Raw genomic sequence first — 25,831 nt, 5'->3', positions numbered from 1 at the left:
TTAACAGCATTTACAATTTCAGCCCCCTATCATAGAACAGTTTCCCAAGAGATAGCCATGGTAAGATATTGCAGTAAAAACAACAGGAAATATTTTGGTGCTATAAACTAGGGCTAATATTATCTGGGCAGGGTTGCACTATTCACTTTATCTGGGCTGCAGAGTCCAGAAGACCAATAGTTGGCATTTTTTGCAGCCAAGAGAATAGAACTCTACAGTAAATCACAAAAGCTTATGAGAGAATAGATACAGTATGTAAGTTTTTAAAGTGTCACAAGACTCTTGTTGTTCTGTCCTGGGAGAGATATGACTTCTGCAATTGCTTTATCTGTTGAGTGATAGGTGTGTGCAAGCTTCCAAAAATGATTTGGAACAGTCACATTCATTTTAATAAGTGGAACATTTAAAGTAGTGGCATTGCATTTTTGTTTTAGACTTCTGTGGATAAAGGTGGTCTGCTTTAATGAAGTACAAAGTCTAAAGCACTTCTGAATCATTTTTCAAGCACACACAGCCCTATTGAGCAACCATATGACTAACTCTGAAATGACTGAAGGTAAAGTGCAAATCACCTAGCAGTTAAGCAACTGGTAATCACATAAAAATGAGGCTGAATTAACTGAATTAGGTAATATTTTCTTTGTTCAGCTAAGTTCCACATGGACAGACTTAACCATAGTTTCAACTCAGACCAAGCTAAATCCAAAAATGCGAGGGAATTCTTGGAAGCTTGGTATCCAGACAAGGCAGCCACCAACAGGCACATAGAGATAAACAACATCTACACACTACTCAGAAGAGACAATAAAAAGGAAACAAAAGACCAGAATACCTCCTCACCAGCAATCATCACCCAGATAAGCAGAGATTAACACCAAGATTATCACCAGACATACAATCAAGCAGTAAACAATACTTAAGGAACTACCAGAGAAAAAACAACACATACACACACACACACACACCCTACCAACACTGGCAGGGCATGCCACTGTATATAAACAAAGAGCAAACCCCATCGCATTCTAGCACTGAAGATGTTACCTAGCCGGGTAATGAAACATTTGCAAGAAAATCACCAAGCTCAGAGAACCCCAAGGACTCCACACTTCAACCCTGAGCTACGTATATTCTCTTCTATAATTTATGTACTCGCAGTTCAAGATATTTGCCACTCCCTGAGGTTTATGCCCAGATTAGCAATGCCAGGTAAGAATCTAAAAACAAAGGTCCAGGCGTGGATTAACGATTAGTCCAGTTCAACGCTCTATCTGCAGTAACAGCCAGAAGCCCATATTACACTACAGCACTAACAGACCATTCAGTGCTCTTCCATTCACAGTGAGCATCCTGTATTTTTAGCTCAAGGTGCAGTACTGTGGTCATTTGACTTGATTCCATGTGACGCTCGGAGGCTGATCTTCAGGAAGCAGCAAGTGCAATTGGAAAACATGGCAAAGAACGAAGGACACAGCCAGACAGCCACATTAAACTGCTGTCAACCCATCCGCAAGCCCGCAGAAAAGCACGCTTGCATAAACTGTGCTGCCATTATTGCTGATCCCTATTCTGCCTCCACAATGAAGCCAGTTTGTGTGCCCAGGTAAATGGGTATAGGACTGAATCTTTATTAGGCAGAAGGCCTCTGCCTAATAAATGAAATCAGAGAAATTATTTAGAACAGCTAGAGAAACCAGAATTTGGGATTTTATTCTGGGACAGGGAATGCAAAAGCAAAATCACACAAAATCACACATATATAAGAACTTTGAGGAAACCCTGACTTTAGCACTCTGTTGGGTATCAGCATCCAAAATGGTCATCTTGACTGTACCCACCTGAGCAGATAATATATGATTATTCTGACAATTAATACACTTATTCATTTACCTAGCAGGTAAAAAGCCTTCTTCTTGGACCAAAGAGTGGGATATTACATACTCAAAACTATCCACCCATCAACCAACTAGAAACATGCTTCAAGAATGAGGAGTCTATCCACTCTGTCCAAGAAAATCTCATCTGTGGACATGTGTTTTACACATGTGTAGATGAATAAATAGCAGTTCAAAAGGCACAAAGGTTATAGGAAAGAGCACATTCTTCACGGCATGTATATTTTAATTTTATGTACATAGATACTCATACCCACACAAATTAAATATGCAGGTTTTTAAAAACATTAATAAAGAACCATATGAACATACTTCTAACCAGGATATGATCCATTTTTCTTCCCAGAGAAATTTGTACAAAAAAATCCCAGCTTAATAATTGCCCACAAAATATAATTTATTCCTCTTTTTGGTGGGTGAATTTGGTGAGAAAAAATGTATCCATCTTCATATAGGGCTTATAAATGCCATTTGTATAATTAATGTTTACATTATACTGTATAAGTCATCATCTGTACACCATACCACTATTGCAAACATCCATGTCTAGAAAAGAACAGGGTTTGGCACCTACTCTTGTATACAATTTTACTTTTTCACAATGATGAAAATATCTCCATATAACAATAGTTGATCTACTCTAAACACCTCTATTCCATTCAAGCAAAGTTTGGGATAAATCTGATACTTTAATTTTTGAATTGCATAGCATTTATAAAGACTTACATCCTAAGGGTTGAGTTCAGAGGCCTAGGACTTGTAGAAAAATTTGGATTCAAATCAAATGAAGAAGATGTGGATTTTATTTTGGAGCTCTGTCCTTTGGTTCCGTGCAGCCACAGGGCTGGCCCTTATCTTGGTGAGCTAGGAAAAATCCTAGAGTGAACTAACAATGTGTAACCCTGGCCTGAATCAAGGACTGGGTCTGCAGCAAAAACTGCATTAAAGAAAACCTTGGTAAACCCAGCCAAGAATTCCCTTTTTATATTTAAATGAGCACTTCCTGCTTGGTGCTCTTCTCATCTCTCTGAGCTGTTCAGTTTTTTACAGGATGAATGAAAAATGATTTGCAAAAAGCCTGCACTGTAATTTGTCATCTCTATATTACCTGACCAAAGAGGGATTACTTTTATTGCAAATGATAATGCCAGAGGAAGCAGATCAATGACAGTAGAAGCCTGCAATTAACAATAAATGTCTTTGTGGAGGAACTATAAAAATCACAGTACTGATTTAGCTCTACTCTTCCCTAAGTCATCCCCAGGGATCACATCTGAACATCTTGTCATCAGCATCCTCTCTGAGCTCCTCCAGAGTTTTCCATCAAAATCACTATTACTATCAGTTCCTTGGGTCCCCTTCTTAGATTTTTTTTTTCCTGTTTGCTGTAAATTGGGGGTTATCCGAGTTTAACTTTCAAAAAAAGAGAACAGTCTGGAGATGTTGTCATATTAGCCAATGTGCTGCAGGAAATTCATGCATGCATTTATTTTGCATTTTTATTCTGCCTTTTCTCTAAGAGTTCAAGAGAATTGCTAAGTCTGTTTCCTCCCTAACCTTTCTCATTAGGGGAAAGATGTCATGGAATCCATTGGGCTGGAGTTTGAGATCAGAGTGGCTCTGCTCTTAATATATTCCAAATATCCCCAAAGGCACAGGAAGCATTGAATTTTCATGTGCATACTATATGTTTATACTCAGGTGCACCTCACTGAGGGCATGGTTAGTGGGTGTAATCCTGACCCCCATTCCATGTGTTCACTTTACATATCATTTTATGTAAAGATGGTGGATCAGAGATAGGAAGGCTGTGGCTCTCCAGATATTGCTGAACAACACCTTCCAGCAGCCCAAGCTACTGTAGTGTGGTCAAGAGTGAAAGACATGTGGTTCTCCATTCATGATGGATGCTGTGATGCATGTGATAAACCTTCAGTGAAATGCAACTAATTCAATCACCTCTCACAAATGATATATATAAAATTTATCATCATTTCTATTTGCATGTTTACATATATACCAACATACAAACCCCAAAATATCTTTCCTACGCAGGGAAATAAAACCAAATGGGAAGCTACCTTTATTCCATAAAACAGGGGTTCTTAAACTGTGGGTCATGATCTCCAGCAGCCATGAATAAACTAGAGGAGGATCACAAGAATTTTAAAAATTTTGCTCAGGCATGGTAGTCAGGCTTAAACTTTGGAATGTTGCTAAGTTTACAAATTGAATATTATTAAGCTTTGGTTAGCAGAGGCACAAGAGTGCTATGAACATTCAAAAGTATTGTATTCTTTAAATTATTGTTGTAGAACATTATTTTGAAATTAACTATTTTAATACTGGCATATCTATTTTATAAAACTTTTAAAAGTTGTCTATAAAGACGCACTGTTATGTCAAAAATGTCTATAAAGGTGTATAATTTGCTTTTAAGTGTAATAGATTTGTGCTTTGGGGTTTTTAACACAAAATGGACAAACTGATTTCTGCATAGTATAACCACTGATACCTGTTTGTTCATGTGACAAACTATTATTGCTTATCCATATACATGGATCACCATTAGCTAGGTCTGGATTCTCTTAAAAATATCTGTGTGTGTCAGCATTTCTGGCAGTGAAACATATAGTAGCATTTCCTTAGTTTTTTACTGTCTGTAGTAGTACAATGATAACGAAGTTAGTGAATCCATTCAGTGCTAAATTACAGTTGATACATTCCATACTACCAAGGAGGAGCAATTCATTGATATATCTTCTGATGCTTCTTTGAAAAAAAAAATCCTGATGTCTCTCCTTGAATTTTGGAATCAGTGTACAACATTAGCACAAAGAACTAAGCAAGAAGGCTATGAGCATTTTTCCTATAGCATCTCATTTGAGTCAGGATTTTCTATGATTGATGATAATAATGTTCCATCAAGTTGGTGTCTACTCTTAGCAGCTACATAGATAGATTTTCTCCAGGAGAATCTGTCCCCAACCTGGCCCTTCAAGTCTTGGAATTGCTGATATAATAGGCAAATACTGATGAAAAATAAATATGGAACAACCAACAAGACTTCTTGTCTCAAAATGAATCCCAGATTTCAGGAATTATGTACAGTAAAAGTCCTTTCCTTTAAAAAAATATGGTTTTAAATATGATTTGGGTTTTTTGCTTGTTTGTTTCCAATGAAACAGATTTATTTTATAAAGTTAACAGTTATATCAATTTTATTTGATAAATTTTAATTCATAAAAGTAAGTGGTATATTTGTTTCTTGACCAACCCTAGCCTCAATGAAATAATTAGTTTTATTCATGGGGGCAGAATGTTTCCACCCAAATTAATTCATCATTTTAGAGGACTGTGTATCACCTTGGCTGTGGAGTTTAAAGGGGAAATTATTCTGTTCTTTGCTTTTCACAATAATTAAATAAATAACTTATCTTACTCTGAAAAGAGTGCAAGAACGACAGTGGATTTCCTTTTGGATCAGCATCTTTGACACATTACATTAAATATATACATACACACACATACACACACACACATATATATATATATATACACCAGTAATAAACTTTCTTCCAAGTTAGCAGCATTTTGTGTGTAACAAATCTCATTACAGTGAAAAAAAATACAGGTTTCACAACGACTTTTCAGCACTAAGGTTAAAGTACAATTACATGGCATATTTTGTAGATAAGAGCAGATCTGAGAGGATTGGACGCGATGGACATGTTATGTTCATGATACATCTATTACAGCACACACTCACCTCTTTTAATGAGGCATTAATATTATCAAAACATCCAAAGCAAAACCAGGCCGCATTTACTAAAAGGCAAAATAGCCACTTATTGTTTACCAAGCATATTTTTTCATACCAATATACTCTATGAATTAGCACTTCAAGTGCTGGCTTAGCTTCCCAAGACCAGAATAAATTAAAATAAGAAATATTTCATTCTTGCTCCCTGCATGTCGATCTACATAAACAGAGCTCTCTTACACATTGGGATCAGCAATCATTCAGGGGTGGAGGCTGATCTGTATATGTACCTAAAGGACATACATTAAGAACAAGCCAACAGATTGGGGCAATGGAGGGCAGGAGAAGGAGAAAGAGAAGGAGCAGGACAAATAGCAATGGATTGCAGCAGATGGAATTTGGAGTAATTTTTAATATATATAATCCATTTTAAAAATAACATCTGTAGGATCAGAACAAACGCCTATCTAAGCTAGCATCCAGTTTCCTCTATGATCAACTAATCACTTCTGGAAACTCATAGGCAGGACATGATGGCTTAATTTTCTCACACACTAAGCTGTGATTTGTTTTAACCATGGTTTCTTGAATAAGCCACAGTGGCTGTATTTATTTGTAACATTAAGCAATAAGCTACGTATGCCAAGATTGCCTTTATGGCACCTAGAGCTGCCCCTCAGAATGGAGAAGTCTCTTACAGTCTGGGGGGTTTTAGGGAGAAAAGGAGTGCCTAATCCTTGCAGATGCTCAGCTCTCCAATTTCAGCTTTAAAAACCCTGAAACCCCACCCTCCCCAAGCCCTACGCTCAACATGCTGCCCAAAGTGCAATGCAGCCCTCAGATGGGTGGACATTGTGCAACTATGCCATAAACTATGGTTTATAAAGCATATTGGCTGGATTCACACATGGCATGAAGGCACATCCAAAGCAATCAAATATGGCTTAGCACAACCCATGGTCCCCAGCAGCCGGGATCCAGGGACAGAATGTTTCCCATCGTGCAAAACTATCACAACTAGTAGGTTTCAGAGGGGGAAAAAACCGAGATGTATTGAGTGGCAATGGGAACTATCTGTTAAAAGAGATCCCTTTTTGTATTTGGCCACTGCTAACCCAAAACAGTCTCAGGCATACTGTAGAATGAAAAAACCAAGATCAACCCTTTTCCCACTACAGTGGAATGATGGGTTCGCATTAACACGAAATGGTTTGACTTCTAGTCTGTGCATGCCAGCCTTAGATAAAAGGACTGCTACCATTTGAGGAATGAGGAATGTTCAGGCAAGCCTCTATTTTGATCATAAGAGTGGGCCCACATTTTCCAAGGCAAAAAAATCATTTTGATTTTGACTGCAGGAAGTTTGGTTATTCAGCATAAACTCTGCTATCTATCTATCTACCTAGATAGACAGACAGATAGACGGGCAGGCAGACATGGCCCGTTTTGCTATATATGAATGCCAATGCAGGGGAAAAGAACCCTTATTCTCTGTCTTTCTGAAATACCAGAGAAAGACATGTTTGCACTCGCTTGCTTTTACAGAAATGACAGCCAGCGGTTCCCAGGTGGCAAAGGAACAGACTTGGAAAACCACAGTCAGAAACCATCTTCTCACAGACACTGTAACTACCCCAGACAGCTATAGGCCCACAGGCTTATCTAAACCAGGCATTTGCCCATGCAACTTAGTTGTACCATTAAAAAAAAGCAATGCCATTTTGTCATAATGAGCATTATTCCATTATTTGGGAGTGGCCGTTTAGTACCATGGCACATTAAAGCTGAGTCTAGTATGCAAGAGAAAAGTCTTACTTTGCAAGCATGAGAACTGGGGTTGGATTGCCAGTTGGTTTATTTGGATGCAGCTCCAGGGTGACATTTTTTCTAATCTGAGATAATCCTGCAGCTTTCAGGGATGGCTTTTTAGGACTATGAAGAAGTAGTGGAAGGAAGGAAGAGCTGTGGGTCAAACAATTGGGTTGTAGGCCCATGACAGTGCCACAAAGTCTCTTCTCTGAAATCCTAGAGTGGGTGTAAGTTGCCGAAGGCAGTACTGGCAGGGTTCATGCCTCATGCTTAAATCACGGTTTCTTAAATAAGCCCTTGCAGTTCACACATTGCACTAAGCTCCATAAACCCAGAGGTCTGAGTTTGCACAACATCTTCAACCCAGACAAAACCACTATATTATGGCTTCCTGTGATGTGTCATCTCAGTTGCTACTGAGATGGATTGATCAATCGATCGTCTGCCTCATTGAAAGGCAGCTTTCTATATTTAGAGAAAACCCTATCTATTCCACTGTAAACATCAACTGAGCAGTTTAGACCAGAATCTTGGAGAGAATTATTTCCAAACATTTAACTTGTCCCACATATCCATCAGATGTAGTATCCTGTTATAAGTACAAGCCAGAAAGTGGACATGTACCTTTCTCTCCCTTCACACTGTGCACGTAGTTTTCTTATGCAGAAATTATGCTTTTTTCAGGAATTGTTGCAAACAATGAAATTATCTCTCAGAGACAATTAACTATAGGTTTCTGCTTTGCTATTAAAATGTACATTAGAAGAGGTCTGTGTATGAATCAAGGTGACTCTTGCTTTCTGCTTGTTCATAACGACAATAAGGAGCATCGACTTCTATTTCTTGAGACTGAGCTTCAGGTTTCAATTCAGCATTTAAAGAAGCAACAAGGATTCTCCTGCTCCTTGGGTGAAGAAGTGAGACAGAAATGGTTGCTGTAAATCCATTCTCTATTGAGTTCAGTCTTCATCAAATGCTTCCATTCTAAGAAAAAAGAAAGAAGTTTTATTGAAACGCCTGCATGCTTCACACTGCTATTGTGTTAAGGTGCTTTATTCAGATGGATGCTGGGAAACATTTTTATGTTCATTTCCACATGATCATTGCATTTATAACAAACCAAGGTAATTTAGGGGTCTCATTAATTTGACTGCAAACCAGAAGAAGTGTGGAGAATGTTACTTTAGGAGGTAAGCTTTTCCCACTTCACTAGTCCATGCTGTGTTCACATCTCAAGAGCCTTCAGATCCAATACAAACTGGTCTTCTTTCCCTACTGCACATTACAGCCAAGTTGTTTCTTTAACCTGATTTTCACAACACCCTAAGCTATGGCTTGGTGAGCATAACATTGGGAGAACTTGGACCATGAGTTAAATTATAGCTAAAGAGAAGTGCTTTAGACGCAATTTGAATCCACGGTGATGATTGACTTATTTCATCCATGCTCCATGTGTCATCACACCTGAATAGAAGGATTAGTCAATGCTAAACTTTTTCTTCTGGCCTTTGAACATAGCAGCAGCCACAAAAAAAGCCACTCCGTTATCTCCACTGCTCCTCACTTCATCAGGCAAGGGGCACACGATTATGCTTTTGAAATGAAAGCAGGAAGAAATCCACACCCAATTCTTCCACCCACACCACTCTCTTCCTACCTATTGATCGCTGCCATAAAATGGTAACAGCTGAGGTTTGTACTGTATCAAAACAATTGTATTTTATACTATTCACACAGTTCTTACTTTGAACAGTATACATTTGTTATACTGCTTATACTTTCTGCCCTAATAATAATCAGATCAATTCACTTTATTTCAGTCAATGACATGATCAAAAAAAGGACATATAACTGCAACTCCAATGTCATGTACATGCAAGGAATGCACTTTTATGAAAAGTCTATAAATATTTTTGCCTTGAAAACTAATAAGGAGCAAATAAACCCTATAAAGACATTGTTCTTGGGCATTGTGCAAATCAGGTTAGAAGAGCTCAAGATCCACCCAACTTACTGTCAGAATCACATGTACCAAGTACTATCAGGAAAGTCCTATTTTCATTACATTTTTATCACAGCAACCAAATTCACACTTTTGAGTTGCTGGAAAAATAAACATTTCCCAGATTTGCCAAATACCCCCCAGTTGCTCTCTTCATTAGCATAACCCAAGATCCAGTGTGAAGGTGGTGGACTGGCACCAGAAAGACCCAGGTTCTGGTCCACCCTCAGTCATGGAAGTTCACTGAATAACTTTAGGCAGACGCTCAGCCCAGTCTGCCTCACAGAGTTGTGGCCCTGAGGAAGAAGGGAAGGAAGAAATGCTATTCAGGCTGCCTAGAGCTCCTGAAGGCAATAAATCTAACAAGTAAATAAATACACAAACAAACACATAAGATAATGCTATGGAAACCAATAGAATAGAAAATGTGGGAGAAAGCCTTTCATTTATCTTTATGGCCAACCTTTTCTTATAAAATGTAACTTCTTTCTTTAAAATTGAAACAAAACCTAAATGCTTAATTGATGTGAACCTCTTTAATTAAGATTCCTTGAACTACACAGATTTACAGTTTTGCCAGGATCTTTTGATTTATTCATGCTCCAACTCATAAGAGAGCCCCAGAAAAAAATTAAGCAGTAAATATAAAAGGTTCATGACTAAGCAAGCTCTGATCCATTAAAGGTGCAACATTCGAGAAGAAGCTGTCCTCCCAGGGAACTTTAGCATCTAGGAGAATATCTGCCCAGAGACAAAATCATGCCGAAGAGCTTCCCACTTTTGTTCTTCAAAGGGGGAGCACTCAACTTGGCTCATCTTCAGGCAATGCTAGGTAACTATACAAACCACTGCCTTCCACATCATAAACCTACAAACTTTTACACATCAAAGCCAGAAGAATATATAGAACAGTTTGCCTTTTGTTCTCAGTGTGATTGTCTCCTTTGTCCCTTCAGTTTTTGAAGGAAAATGTTTAGGCCACAATGCAAGAACCAGCTGAAGTGGAGTGCCGAAAAAGCAGAATGAAGTGAGGCTGGAGTAGGAGGGGCCAGCACTCACTAATCCTTTGCAGGTAATTGCTGCCAGACAGAATTTAGCAGGTATTGGCAAGAAAGCTGCTCTAACTACTAGTTAATAGCTCCCTTGCAAATAGGAGCTTAGCGTCTACTGGGTGAGATGTGCCTGATTTCAGCATTTATAGATTCCATTTCCAGCAGGTATAACAAGGGAACTTCTCCTGGCTTAAATTATCAGTATTCCACATGAAGACAATCTATACCAGCTGAATACTTATACTGATTACAAACTTTAAACAGTGCTATGTTTATAGCTTCATGAATAATTCTAATTTCAGAAGTGTTCATGCAAAATTATTGCAGCACTGATCCTTATTTGCCTTCCTAATAAGTCCCTTGTTCTTCTATGACAGTGTTTTTAATCTTGGTAACCTGAAGATGTATGGACTTTGACTCTCAGAATTCTCCAGCCAGCTGGCTGTGGAATTCTGAGAGTCAAAGTCCACACATTTTCAAGTTGCCATGGTTGAGAAACACTGCTTTCTGAGCACAGATTCAGCCAATGTCCACAATCTTGGCATTGGATGGACCTGGAAGGAAGAAAGGAAGGTTTGTTATGCTACTAATCAGTGGATGCATATACTATGTCACGGATTATTTTACCATAGTTTGTTGAACAAGCCAAAATAGCTTCCACATAACACTAAATCATAATGGGTGGTCACATTCTATGCTAAGTGATGATTTAATTTAGCACATTTATTGGGCAAGACATATAGTATAGGCTTGTAAATAATATTAAACCATTATTGGTGGGTACATACTTTGCTAAGGCTACAGATGTGGGCTACAAAATAGTCTTCTGTTGTCTGGATTTCTGCAGGCCAAATTTGGTAGCCCTATATATCAAACTAAGTCAAAAGCAAACAGCGCATTATGGCTTAGTGCAGGATAAACGTAACCTGAGAAGCATTAGTAAGCATGCTTGAGATAAAGCTAGGCTTTGGTTGTGCTTATGGTATATTGGCCAAAATGTGCCAAAACTGACCAGAGCTGTCCTTACCATTAGGTACTGCATGTTCCTTGGGTATGGCTAAAGCTGGTAACCTCCTCCTCTATCTAGTTGTATGAATGCCTCAGTCAACCCAAGCCAAGTCTGGCAACGGAGGTCAATATCTACCGGACGATTTAGGTGACAACCACAGCATATGGCAGATTTGCAATTGGAAAAATAAGAGCATCAATGGGAAAAAGCATGAATTAACAGGTGAAATGAAATAAAGAAAAATATATTTTTACACTGTGTGTCTATGAAATGGGAAAAATGTAATAGTTCTAAATGAAGGTGGTCTGATGTAATTGGAGTTGATAAATACATATAGGGAAGTAAAGGTATAGATTTAATCATGAATAAAGTGGACAAAAAGTAGTATGAATTGATATCTTCTAGAGCGCTGTGAATGTTTATGAAAATAGGAATCCATAGGTTGGCGACAATCATATATTATCCTGCAGAGAATGGGGACACTGGAAGAAACAGGGAGCGGTTTTGGGAAAACTATGCAACATTATGAATGAATGCTATTCAGAGGTGTCTGCAGGGGAGGGCCAAGGGGAGGAAATGAGAAAATGATGCAACTCTGTCCCTTTTGAATGTGGGTTGCAACATCACATGTATGTACTGTATGAAAGAAATGAAGCTTGTGTTGTGATGGTTTGCACTGCTAGTTTATATGAATGGATTGGTGGAACGGAGATAAGAGAGGAAAGAAAAAGCAATTGGTCCATTCAGAAACCCAGGAATGAATGAGAATTGTGATTTGTGAGTATCTGCTCAGAAAAATATTTGTCTCAAATACTTGGTTCAAGTGTAAGATTATTCAAGTATATAGAAAAAGAATGAAATTAAAAACTTGTTTGATTTGATGATTTACGATGAAAGATTGAGAGAATTAATGATAATAAGGACATTGTGAGGTTCTCAATGTGGGATAGGCCATTTTTGGACAGTATCAGAGTGGATCTTGGGAAAAAATAGACATGGAAGAAAAGGAAAAATATGAGCATATAAATCAAACAACTACAGGAGTATGAAAAGGTATAACAACATAGATTAATTTCAGCACAAAATTAATGGAAAAGCAAAAGGATGCAGAAGCTGTTTGGAGCAGAGTGAAAAGAATAAGTGCCATAGAGGTACATGGAGTTATGCTAACAGGAAAGGTAGATAAAGATGCTTGGTGAAATGATAAGGTGAAACAGCTGTGGTGTGGATGAGAGAGAGAAAAAAACAGAGCGAAAGAGAGAATTACTGCTGCAAAAAATGAGGATGTATCAATAGAGAAAAAAGATAGTTGTAAAGAATGTGATCAAAGAGAGTAAGAAACAATTGAGGTTAAAAGAGGCAGGGAAAATGCATTTTGACGGAAATTTTAAAAAATGCTTTGGAAGGGCTAAAGAAGAACTAAAATGGCTAAACAAGGAGCCTCCAGCAAAGGGAATGGAATTAAAAGTAAACGGGATGAAATGGTTTGAGATGAAACTAGAGTGAAGGAATGTTGAAGGAATGACTTAGAAATGTGTATGGGAATGATGTTAGTATCTAATAGGAAAAAACAATGAAAAAAGTTATAAATGTAAGAAAGTTCAAAAAGTGATAAGGCTGCCAGCGTTAATGGTGATCGTGGAGAAATGTTAATATATGAAAGTGGTTTGCTTATGGCATGGTTGTTTGATGTGTGTCTGAAGAATGCATCCATGCCTAAGGACTGGAAGAATGCCATTCTTATCTATCAGGAGTGAATGTCAAAACTGCAGAGGTATTGATTAGTTTTGTAAGTGTTTCTGGGAAGATGTTTGACAGAATCCTGATTGAAAGGGAACAAGAAGTAACAGTGAGCAAAATCTAGTGAGTGTGATATTTGCTGTTTAGTATATCAATGAGAAATGTCTGAATGTGAGAATGTTTTGGGGGTTTTTTGGTATTGTTTGTTGATTTAGAGAGAGCCTATGATGAAGTGCATAGGCTTCAATTACGGAACATTTTGCTTGCATGTGGAATTGAAGGTGGGATGCTGAATGCAGTAAGAGCAGTTGGAAGTAAAGCATGTGTGAGAATAAATGAAATGCTTAGCGGGATTTGTGATATGTCTTAGCCTGTTAACGCATTTAAGGACAAGTGCACCAGGGAGGTGTGTTGGTTGGGGATGTGAATGTCCACGCATTTTTGTATGCGGATGATTCCAGATCATTGGTGGAGACCTAAAATAATTTACAGCAAATGTTAAAGAGATTGTATGATGCAACAAGGATTATGGATCTGAAAATTAATGTAGCAGAGACCAACGTGGTTATATTTCATAGGGAAAATAGAATGAATGGTTGCATGCTATACTTGAATAGAAAAAAAAAACCTAGGCCAAATACATGAATTTGTGTACTTTAATAAAATGATTACTATGAGGAAATGGAGAAATTTCAAGATACGCAAATGTCGCTAAAAGGTAGTAGTAATCAGTGGTCTGTTGTGAGGAATATTTGTTCAAAGAAGTAAAGATGGCTCGATATAAGGATATGCTTTGCTGCATAGGAATTGGGTATGTCAAGATAAATATAAAGCAAGTCGAATTCAGGGGCATGGGGATATATATGAAATGTGTGTGGTTAAATAAAAGATAGATACAGTAATGAATAGGTGTGAATGAATGTTAATTGAATACAAGTAAGTGATCAATATGAAAGCAGTTCATTGAAATGGCTTGGTCATATAGAGTCAGTGAACGAGAATCAACTTATAAAGCAAATATATGAAGGAAGAATGGGCTGAGAGGAAGAGGAGGCCCCAAAAGGTCATGGTTAGACGGCATTGATGAGAACCTGAAAAAAGGAAGGTCAGAAGTTTCAAGAACAACAGGCAACATACGAATGTGGTGAAAAGAAGGATGGTCTGCAAGAATAGGAAGGTATAAAGATGTCTAGTGAATGCTGTATAGTGATTTAGCTATAGAGCAGAAACTTGATTTGGTAGATTTTGGATTTTTCAAAATTTGAAAGTCCTGTTATAGGTATGTCATTACAGAATATCATCTGTGGATGATGTAGACTCTAACTTAATGGACTATTGGGAATAATGGACAACCCCCCCCCCATTGGCCTGTTCACTCAAAGTTTTGTGATGCTTTCTTTTTTCCTATCTCATGTTTTTAACCCTATTTCTTACTTCCTTTCTGTGTTTTATTTTACCCCAAAGAGAAGAGTGTGATGGATATATATGTATTTACATATCAAGAACGTATCAAAAAACAAGGGAAACAGGACAATGATAGTATTTTCCTCATTGCTTGACAAATCAATAGAAACCATTGGCTTTCAAAATGTAACTCACTATTTGATAAACAGTATTTGTGGTGCAACTCAAAAGTCAGTTGGTTGATGGAAGTATAACACTGTTGTGATGTTAATGAGAGATTGTGTAAATAAGAGATTGGGACTGAGCCGTGGCTCACTATAGTCATCTTCTGGGCCTTTCCTCATTGCTGAGTTAAAGGGTTATCCTCCCATTCTTGATCTGGCAAAAAAACATACTGGTGTGAATTTTTCTCCTATTGCCAGTCCCACTCCTTCTATGGCCTGTGTTCCAATGCTTTGAGGAATTGTAGAGAGCCATGGGGGTGACCTTGGAGAAGGCATCCAGAATCCAACAGGACAGCAACAAGTACTAAAGCAGGCGTTGAACCCAGGGAGGCAGGAAAGTACTAGAAAAAAATTCTGGCTCCCCTCTGATTCTCTGAGGCAATGTTTCTCAACCTTGGCCGTTTTCAGATGTGTGAACTTCAACTCACAGAATTTCCCAGCCAGCATGCTGGCTGGGGAATTCTAGGAATTGGTCCACACATCTTAAAATGGCCAAGGTTGAGAAACACCGCTCTGAGGGATATCGTATGGGAAAAAGCATGCAGATGATACTTCTCCACTTCCTGTGGAGTCAGTTTCCTGATCTGGTCTACCTTGTAGGGCTGACATGAATATCCTGATTATGAGTGTGCCACTCATGATGAACAAAGTGACTGGCTGAGTTTCTCCTCCCCAAGCTTGTGGGCTGGAATGAGATGAAATTTCATTAGGGGACCAAGGCAGAAAAAAGATGTTAGCAGAATTTTTTGGACCAAAATTAGGGGCAAGTGGGCATATACAGTAGATTATCTGTACAAACTATGCTTTGGAGCCCTTGGGGTTCTCTGAGCTTGGTTGTTTTCTTGCAAACATTTCATTACCCGGCTACGTAACATCTTCAGTGCCAGGCTTTGTTACCTAGCCAGGTAATGAAACATTTGCAAGAAAACAACCAAGCTCAGAGAACCCCAAGGACTCCACAGTTCAACCCTGAGCTACGCATATTCGCTTCTATTGGAACTATGCTTTATCTGTGGGCATGATAGGTTTAACTGCATTTTGGCTCAGCATGACTCTATAGGAACTTTTTCTTACTACCATTATCTTGGGGTGGGAACTTGTCATCCCCCAGATTTTGTTGGTTTCTACCCCCCCCCCCAAATCACACTTGATGATTTACTGGCTCAGGGGGAAGATGGGCTCTAACCATATGTAGAGGGAACCACATCTCCACCACTGTCCTACCTAAAAATTGCAAGCATGATTTATCATAGCATTTAACAGCATGAAAAAATACTTTGTTAGTTTAAACAATTACTGTGGAAAGTTTAAATTAATGATACAGGATTATGCAAGCCACACAGAGAGAAATAAAATTTGCAAAAACTCACAGGGAATGAGCATGTCAAAACCTTAAGCATGTACAGAAACCCTCTTGGAATAACTCAGGCACGTGCATCTCATCTATCTAGAAGGAGGCCATTTATACAAAGACCTCGCTAACTAGGTTAAAAGTAGTCTACTCTCCAGTATGATGCTTTAATCTGCATTCATTCTCTAACTACAGTGATAACCTGATCTGTTGGTTATGTTTCTTTAAAACTGAAGTGACTGAGAAAACTGTTAACAGGTATAGGCAACTCTGTTTACTCTTTGGAAAGGAGCCAATGTTTGGAGGAAATCAAGGATGATTGTTTCGTAGCAGGAAGCTCCTAGCATTACAGAACTAGGCCTGGATTACAGAATTGCAGATGTACAATTCAATTGCCTTCTTACAGCTCATCCTCTGACTAATGAACTGTGTAAATACCATACTGATGAATTATATTATAACTGGGAAATTTGTAGTCAAGGATTTGTATCTGCACTGCATTGGAGTTCTTCACTGCAAAAATCGTGTGCGTTAGCCTTAACAAGAGGTGCTCTGAATTAACAAAGATCAGAAATATCTCTTAACATAGTTTCAAGGACAAAGCGAAATTAGCTACCAACATTTTCAAGACATTGCTATTTTGAGCTGTTCTGCTGCTAGTGCTGGCTCTCATTTCTTTACAGACTGGATTCACACATTATGCTCAGCCAAAATGTGGTTTGTTTGGTTTTGGCAGAGTGTGCGGTGTGACTTAACCATTATGGATTGAAAAATGTGGTGAACATCTTAGCATATTATGGGAGCTCAGCCAATTGCACCTTAATTAACAAACCATGGTTAAGTCAACAATGGATTACTGCAATGCATAAATCTTTTCACTGTGGTCTGCCTTCAGAGTCTTTTAAGTGCTTGCAAGCTAAGCAGAATTCCGTAACCTGCAGGAGGCTTCTGAGATATTTTGCTAATATTTATTAGCAAAAATGGTATTTCCAGCCTCAAATCTGTTACTGCAGCTTATACCAACTGTAGAGGACAGATTCTTAACATTCCCTCCCATCACCACCATTTTACTCTCTCTACATCTTTCCCAAGCTGCTACCCTCAACCAGAGACCTATGAGAGGTCAAGGCATGGGTTGGTGACAAATGCTTTGCCATTTCAAATATTTCAGAAAAGCTCAGAATCAGATAGATGCAGAAGCCTCAACTTTTTTGCCAAAACCAAGCAAAGTTTTACTCAATTTCTTTAACCTGGCACCCTTCGCAATGTGTTCATGCTGGCTGAAAATTCTGAGAGTTACAGTATCAGTAGATGAGGAAAATTTCACATTGGAGAAGGCCGCTTTTGGTAGGTAGGTAGGTAGGTAGATAGATCTCTGCAAAGGGAGATGGGGACAAATAAAAAGTTCCCTGAGGAGAAAAGTCATGTGAATGATGCCTCAGTCTTCAGCACTCCTTTGCCACACTCCCTAGATGGCTTTTGATGTTGTTCTGGATTAAGCAGTAAACACCCCAGGCACCAGAGCACCTGCCTTCCACTAAAGGGTTTAGCAAGTTTTCAAGGTCAAGCCTGTGAAACCAGCTCTCCTCCTAATCCTATTATCCTGGTCCCACAGACTGAACTCCTTTGTTGCTTTCTGTCTTGGGATCCATCTTGCTGCAGCTAGGCTTCCTTCACTGCTAGCGTCAATTTAAAGGATGGGATGGGGGTTTCTTTCCGAAACTAGGATCTGAACAGGCCCACTTATCTTGTGATCCTTTCTCTCATCTGTTGGTGGTCTTTCCCCAATGTATCAGATCTGGGTTTTGCAAAGGTTGCTACTCACACAGCTTTGCCTCCTAACTCATTTATATATTTCCAAGCATAAGTTAAAGAAGCAGCCATCAGTCAGGCCTTTGTTATGGATGGATTTCTTTCATCATGTTTTTTCCTAGTAAATTCTAAATTCTGCCCTGCAGATTTCCAAGTAAGGAACACTCTTCTCTTCAGGGTCATTTGGAGACATGTTGCTGTCAAACTGGAGCCCACCTTCATTTAAACAAGTCTAGCTACACCAGCTGAATTTAAAAAAAAAACCCTCACTGTAATTTATTGAGACCTTACTGTGACATCCAATAATCTCATCCTAGAGAAGCATGTTAGTTTCTCCAATGTCTCTTTCACTTTTTAAAGCCCCACTTGGTAGATTCAGGTTAGTTGGGTTACAACTCCAATGCTGGCTATGAATTCTTGAGAGTTGCATTTAACACTTTCCAAAAAATAATGTTTGCCTAGGATGTTTTAATTCTCTGATTCATTTATACATTGGATTAAATCATAAGAGGAATTCCTTATTTTGTGTATGCATGCTGTATAAACTCAGCCATGGACTACTCTATGCTCTGTACATGGGACCACTTCTGCCCTAAGATTGAAGTTGGTTCACAATGTGTTGGATCTTGCAGGCTTTGAATTGGCTGTCAATAGACTTCTGGGCACAATTGAAAGTGCAGATTTAAAGCTATACAATTCTTTATGGCTTGGAATCTAGGTACCCTCAGGCCTGCCTTCTTCACCAAGAGTTGACTCATCCACAATTCCTATCATGAGAGAAACTGCTTGTAGTCCCTCGTGTTCAGGAAATGACGGCAGCTAAGGCTGGGAAGCACTGTTTCTCAGGTATGGTGACAGCTTCTCTTTGGAAGCAAGGCTGGCTTCAACAGCATTAGTCTTCCAGAATTTAGTTAAAATAGATTAATTCTGGAAGGCTTTTGCAGTAAGCTGAGATGTCACCAAATGTTGCTATTATTGTGATATTTATTCATTTGTACTGTGGATGTTTTAGTTGATGTCATTGTGTTTTGCTGAAATGCAGCAGTCTGTACATTTAATAAATAAATGGTTATGTGGAAGTCATGGTTTATGACTACAGGTAGTCCTCAGGCTACGACCATTCATTCAGTGACTCTTCAAAGTTACAACAGTGCTGAACAAATGGTATTTATGATGGGTCCAGCTGTTGCAGTGTCCCTGCAGTCATGTGATTGCGATCCAGGGGCTTGGTGCCCAGCTTGCAATTATGACATTGCAGTGAACTGTGGTCACGTGATGGCGATTTCCAACATTCCCGGCCAGCTTTCCATGAGCAAAGTCAATGGGGAAAAGGCAGGAAGTTGGAAGTCACGGTCATGTGAGGTCCTTGCTTAACGACCCATGTGGTCCTCACTTAATGGTGGCAACTAGGACTGCTGGAATTGCTGTCACTAAGCAACGCAGTCATGTGATGTCGTACTTTATGACTATGTCGCTTAGCGACAGAAATTCCAGTCCCAATTGCCATTGTAACCTGAGGACTACCCGTAGTTGCTTATAAATATACCAGATGACTGGCTTTTTAAACAAACCACAGTTTAACATGAGGTCTGAACCTAGGTATGGCAGGACAGAGTTTAAAAACTCATAACAAAAGGTTATGCCATTTCTGAAACATATAGGACACTCAAGAGTCCCCTGTTGAGGGATATACTTTCTCAGATTATATTAGTTTTTAATATCCTTTTGCTTGGTAGCACCATTCCTGAAACTGTGTGTTTGAATGGAAAGATGAGTAAAAAGAACTTGGAAGCCAATCTTTTTGAGTTCAATAGTGTTTTCTTACAAATAAACGCATTACAGTTTATCTGTATTATTTCTTCTAGACCAGTGTTTTTCAAACTTGACAACTTTAAGATATGTGGACTTCAACTCCATACTGGCTGGGAATTTTGGGAGTTGAAATCCATACTTCTTAAAGTTGCCAAGTTTGAAAAACACTGTTCTAGACCTTTTTCTCCCCATATGCCATGAACTCTTTCCAAAGTTGTTCCCCAAAAAAGCTTTCCAATGTGTATAGTGTGCGTAGGAATATTTGTGTATTTATATGAGAGATGTGGGATGAGCCCATTCTTTTAGTTTTGACTTTAATTTCTGTTCGTGGTGGATACACCTGTTCTAGCAGAAGGCTAGCCACAGGCTAAAAACACCTCCTGTCCCTGTGCTAGAATTTTGGATTTAAACATGATCTCATTCCTCATCCTGGTTTGTTCTTTGTCAATAATAAGTGATTACATCAGATAATTCTCACCAACTTTATTAGTGTTTTGCAATTAGCCAACCTATTTGAGGAATTTATTTAGTAGATTTATACCGCATCTTTCCTGCTAGGGGTGTAAGATGGTATATATGGGGTTACTCCTTCCTCCTTTTTAAATCCACAACAGCCTTGTTAGATGGTAACTGGTCACCAATGAACTTCATGGCTGAATGAGGATTTGAGCATGAGTCCTCCAAATCTTAGCCTACTACTGCATGTAAACTTTGCAAATGTTCATATCCTCTGTATCAGAAATGGGCCAAATTGCATATTGTTCTGAAGATATCACTAACAGCTACATCCTTGGTTGACTCAAAAGCAAGGGTTTGATCCAAATGGGAACCCTCATGTTGGAAGACATGTAAGGGAATCTTCCCCCCCCCACCACCATTCCAATGTGGACTGAGCACCTTGGGCCTTCAGCTTACATTGCCAAAGGGTCACATTTTGGCAGCATGAACTGCAGATATATGAATAATGTGGTTGAATTAGATGAGAACTTGTAACAGCCAGAGTGCTCTACTTCACTGCAGCTAAACTCCCAGTCTATCTTGGATCCCCTTCACTTTAATTAGAATTTTAAGATAGAAAGAAAGAAGCCCAGGGAAATAATCATCTTTGTGATATTAGCAATCAGAGGACATCAGAACTGTTTTGGACAAGAGAGGGCAATATATTAACTTCTGATATTATTGGATTGAAGGAATTTCCATAATCTCTTAGCACTGGTCATGCTGGTAAGAATAATGGGAAGGGGGATGAACATCTGGAGGCTCTGCATTGCCTACAACCTAGTGTAGATGGTACTAGCGAGCAGTTTTGGTCTTTTTTTGGCTGTCTCCTTGAGACAATCACCATATACATGTAAGTTGAGTTAGTGTGGGCTTATTCTTTTCTGAGAGAAAAATGGAAACGTAAGTGGTAGTAACAACTGTGAGTCATTAATTTCCTGTGATGAAAGATAAAGAGATTTATGTTGTCAGGCTTTTAAAAAATCAAGGAAATCAAATCTCAGTCATTTTCCTTCTACCAACTTAAGAAAAAAGTCCTAATGAATAGTTAAGAGCTCAGTTTTCTATTTAGATGTTATCAAATTTCTCTCTCTCTCTCTCTCTCTTTTTTAAACAATTACCCCTTCAGGTGACACAGCCAGGACTCCTCTCTTAAGCTATGGAGTCATTTCTTCATGAACAAACACTGTCATATCTTAGCCAAATGTAAATTCCTTAGTGCTCAAATCTCAAGCTAAGATGGCTCTAGACAGTGCCTATCCTATCATTAGGCAGAGTGAGGTAACCTCCTCAAACAGGGCAGCACACTATTCATTATTTATTTACTTATTGCTGTGTTTTTTCTACCAGGCATTTCTGTCTCATGCCAACATCACCTGGTCAATTTTCAGTGGAAACACCATCTGAGATTTGCTTTGGGTAGCATGATATCTTGCAGTGACCCTGATAAAGACAGTTGCCCTTCCAAAGATTTATGTAGGATTTGGTTGCTTACAATGTACAGTACACTTATCTCACCTATTTTACACAAATCTATTATTTTTGCTTTTATTGTATTTTATGATATGCCCAGCATTTGAACAGATTATTCTGGCTAGATTAGCTTTTGCTGAAGGGTGCATCAACTGTTTGGTCTCTCTCAGCCAAATGGTGCTTACTGATGTCTCTTACTTTGCAAGTTTATTTGGTAAACTAATTTATTTAATCTCAGTATGCTTAACCTGAAACATAGCTGCTGAAGTGGGGAGTATCAACTTTTGGTGACTGCCATTTGGGGCAGCCAGTCAGCGCTCTGTGTTTCCAGTAAATACCAGTTATGCAAACACCAGCACATCCCTAGTTGTTGAAGAGTAGGACAGTCACAGCCCATGAAAATTGTCTCATGTACAATAGCACACCAGAATTCCTCCATGGAGCCAAAGGGTGTAAACCTGCCACTATGAATTCTTAATTTCCATTTATTTCAACTGTACAATGAATTCTATCCAATACTTATGTGTAATCATTGACTTGTAGCAACTGACTGAAACAGCTTGATTCTTTGCCTTGATGTACCAACTGTTAAATTCTGAGTAGTGAATGATAGGAAAACTGCCAAGTATGCATAAAGTTGTCAAGTAATTTCTGTAATTCTCCATAATTTTCAAAATACTGTGATCATTGGAATCATTCATAGATAGATAGATAGATAGATAGATAGATAGATAGATAGATAGATAGATAGATAGATAGTTTGGGTGACAGCAATGTTTCCCTACAGAAATCAGGGCTATACAAGCAGCTGACAAACGAACAAACAAAAATCCATAGTGCTCAGTTGTAGAAGAGGATTCTGTGATTTAACCTCCTTGTCACAGGTAGGCAACCTAATATTTTCTAGAAGTTTTGGACTCCAACTCCCATAATCCCCAACTGTTGGCTTGTTGGTGAAGTTTATCTGGAAGAAACCAGCTTTCCCTAACTTGTCTTATGTAATCAGTATAAGCAAAGATCCAAGTTTGTGAATGGACCTTCTAAATCCTACCCAACTTTTCAGAAAGTGTTCTTGTTAAAATGTCCAGTTACAAAGCCATTGCAAAGTCCCAATGCTAACTAAATTTGCTTAGAAGTAAATCCCACTGAATGGCTGTATCCTATTTCCCAGAAAAGGGTGCCCAGGACTGCACTGTATCGTGCCATCCATTCCCTATCTGATTGGGAACCATTCCTTCCAGATTTATTGGGGCACAAGCTGAAGCAACAACCCTGAAGCACGTTTGCTGCCCCAATGTTCAAGACCTCTTTTCCGCGCAGGTTCAGCTGTGTTGTCCAACCAGCCCATTGAGGTGTAAAACGATAAATGCAGTGAAGCAGCAAGAGATATCCCACTCCTCAACAGATTGGAAAATGAGAAATGCCAGGAAATAGCTGCACAGCCTGTTATGTTGTGACGCGAGAGGAAGGCTTATCACTCATTATATTGAATGAAATGAAGTGGGGAAGAAAAAAGAGAGGCCCACAAATTCCTTCACCATAGCTTAAAGGGGGACAGATTAGAAAAAGGAAAGTAGAGGGATGACAAAGCTGACAGCTCCCATGCTACAAAGGATCAAAGTTTGTGCCAGTTGAGCTTAATTAGATAACATTAAGGCTTGAGCAAATAGCTAGGCTTTTTGTTAACATAGCCCAACCTGCTGTAAATAAGCTATTTGCCAATCAGAGGGCAGACGTGATGTGTAAATATTGGCTTTAACTTTCTTTGGTGGTTCTCACTTCTCCTTAGCAAAGTCCATGACTTTCTAAAGGTCAGCTCAAACAGTGGGATCCTTCATAATAAGAAACAACAACCAGATGTAACTTTCTGGAGACCTTTAGCATTATAAAATTATGGAAGGCCCAAATGCAACAATTAGAAGAACTGGCACCATATGTTATGCCCACCATTCTTTACATATTAAAGACAAATTGCATGTTTCCCCAACCCTTATCCTAGGGTGCTGGAGAGGTAAAGAGGAGAGAACCTTATTCTATATATTCATAGCTATGCATGATAACATCAAACGTGTGCGGTTACACTTTGCACATGCATTAGTGTTACACTGACCTGGGTGTCTCTATGAAGTGAGCAGTCTTTATGCAAAGTCCTGCATCATCATATTTGCCTCTCTGGCTTTCTTGCACATGTACAGCCACTTGATAATCCGAGCATTGCGTTCAATCACAGAGGTGCCACTAGGCGCCTGTTCTGTGAGCTCTTCTTCCAGGAGTCCATCTTCACCACTGTGCCTCGTGAAATCACTTTCAGATGTCGCCCCGCTGATGCTGTGGATATGGAATGAGAAGTTGTCTGAAGCCACAGAAAAATTCTCTTGGCCTAGATCTTCTATTACTTCAGGTTCAAGGCCACAGTTCTTAAAAAAAGAGTCAAATTCAGAGAAAGATTTTGAATATCGGGAACTGATATCTGATTGGGATCTTTGAAGACCTTTCCGTCTCATCTCCTTTACATCATAAGGTGCAGAAGTCACATTTAGGGCATTTTTGCATCTGCTGGCTAGAATGGGCACTGGGTTTGCCTTTGTGGATGGATTCTGTCCTTCTAGAACATAGCCACGGCTTGTGTCTTTGCTCAAGACAGTCCCTTCCACTTCAGGAATTGTTTCTGCCTTGAGAACAACTTTGGACACCTCAGAAACTAGTTGCTTTTCCTTGAAGGACCCCTGGAACAACCTCCGGACCAAATTCCCACGAGTATTCTCCTGGCTTTGACCTCTGACAAATTCACATTTCTGACGATAGATCACCAAAGAATCTGGCCTGATCTGCCTTTTAGCACTGTTGCGCCTCACAATGGGAGGACCACCTGGCAGGGCTGCCAGGCTGAGCTCTGTGGCCCTGGGAACTTTGGCTGTGGTGTCTTTCTCCTCACCCAAGTGCTCCAGGTGCTTGCTTTCCACCGAGCAACTCTCACTGCTGCTCTCAGAAGTTGAGCTGAGGGTGATGGCCGGTACCTGCTTCCTGCCAATGACTTGCTGGCTTTTCACGTACTTGGCCTTATCTGCTGCCAACCTTTCCACCGCACTCTTCCTACTAGGGTTGCCTGCCTCCATCTGCTTGCGAAGGTACTCTGGACCCTTGTGGAGAAGCCGTGCTGTCAACGAGGAGGAGCAGTCAGAGATGGCATGCATTCTCACCATGTGGGAGAGTTCAGTTGGCATAGCAGGCTCCGGTGTCCCAAGCTTATTTGCACTCCAGGAACAAGAAAGCAAATTTCAAAGCCTCCTTTTCTCCTCCTCCTCCTCCTCTTCCTCCTCCTCCCTTCCGCTCTGATTCTTCTGGGATAAGCAGTCCGGGGGACCTCTCAGAAACAGCCAGCCCCGTTGCTATCTTCTTTTCATTGATTTCTGAACAAAGCAAAACACCTCTGCTCCAGCCAAGCCCAACTGTCTGTGCCTGCTGCAGACACTCTAACTGCACACATACATGCACACACACACACCCCTCCACAGCTGCTTCTTTGCACATTCACCTTTTCACTGAGCCAATCCCTATGAGCCAGGCACAGCCAATCCTGGTGAAGCACAGAGGCCTCTCTGACATCAGTCGGGAGGGAGATGACTCACTGACGTTAGAGGAGTGTCTCACACCACCAACACTCCATTGCCTCCAGCAAGGACAAGCCCTAATGAAAAGGTTTTTTTTAAAAAAAAAAAAGGCTTCCCTCTGCCTCCTCCTCCTGCAACAGTGAAAGCCTGGTGTGAATGAAAGTGCTGGAGAAGCTTTCTTCCGCAGAGGCTGAGGTAGAGCTGCAATGAAAAAAAAAAAATCCCCAACTTCCTGCTGTCTTTTCCCAGAGCAACCTGAAAGCCATATTGGTGGTATTGGGGAAGACCACTGAATTTTGATTTGAGTCCTGATGCACAGTGATATGGTGATGAATAAACTGAACTATGAATCAGGAAGTCCCCGGTTCCCCATTTG

At 39.5% G+C, this 25,831-nt stretch overlaps 1 protein-coding gene across 1 annotated transcript; it reads right to left on the bottom strand.

Annotated features, from left to right (window-relative positions):
* Positions 1 to 1,955: 1,955 nt before the first annotated feature.
* On the bottom strand, positions 1,956 to 25,342 carry FAM110C (family with sequence similarity 110 member C). The gene is made up of 2 exons (XM_007436687.4): positions 23,955 to 25,342; positions 1,956 to 8,451 (listed from the first exon to the last, which is right to left on the bottom strand). The coding sequence occupies exon 1, from the start codon at positions 25,066 to 25,068 to the stop codon at positions 23,983 to 23,985; it is 1,086 nt and encodes a 361-aa protein (XP_007436749.2). The 5' UTR covers positions 25,069 to 25,342; the 3' UTR covers positions 1,956 to 8,451; positions 23,955 to 23,982.
* Between the last annotated feature and the right edge of the window lie 489 nt (positions 25,343 to 25,831).

Source organism: Python bivittatus, unplaced genomic scaffold (assembly GCF_059951505.1).
Source record: "Python bivittatus isolate LINGU-HERP-01145 unplaced genomic scaffold, Pbiv_v1 ctg000020_np1212, whole genome shotgun sequence".
NCBI classification, from domain to species: Eukaryota; Metazoa; Chordata; class Lepidosauria; order Squamata; family Pythonidae; genus Python; species Python bivittatus.
This window is presented reverse-complemented; position numbering and strand designations above follow the sequence as displayed.

Coding starts and splice junctions, on each gene's coding strand:
- FAM110C (XM_007436687.4), bottom strand. CDS start 25,068: ATGCCAACTGAACTCTCCCACATGGTGAGAATGCATGCCATCTCTGAC.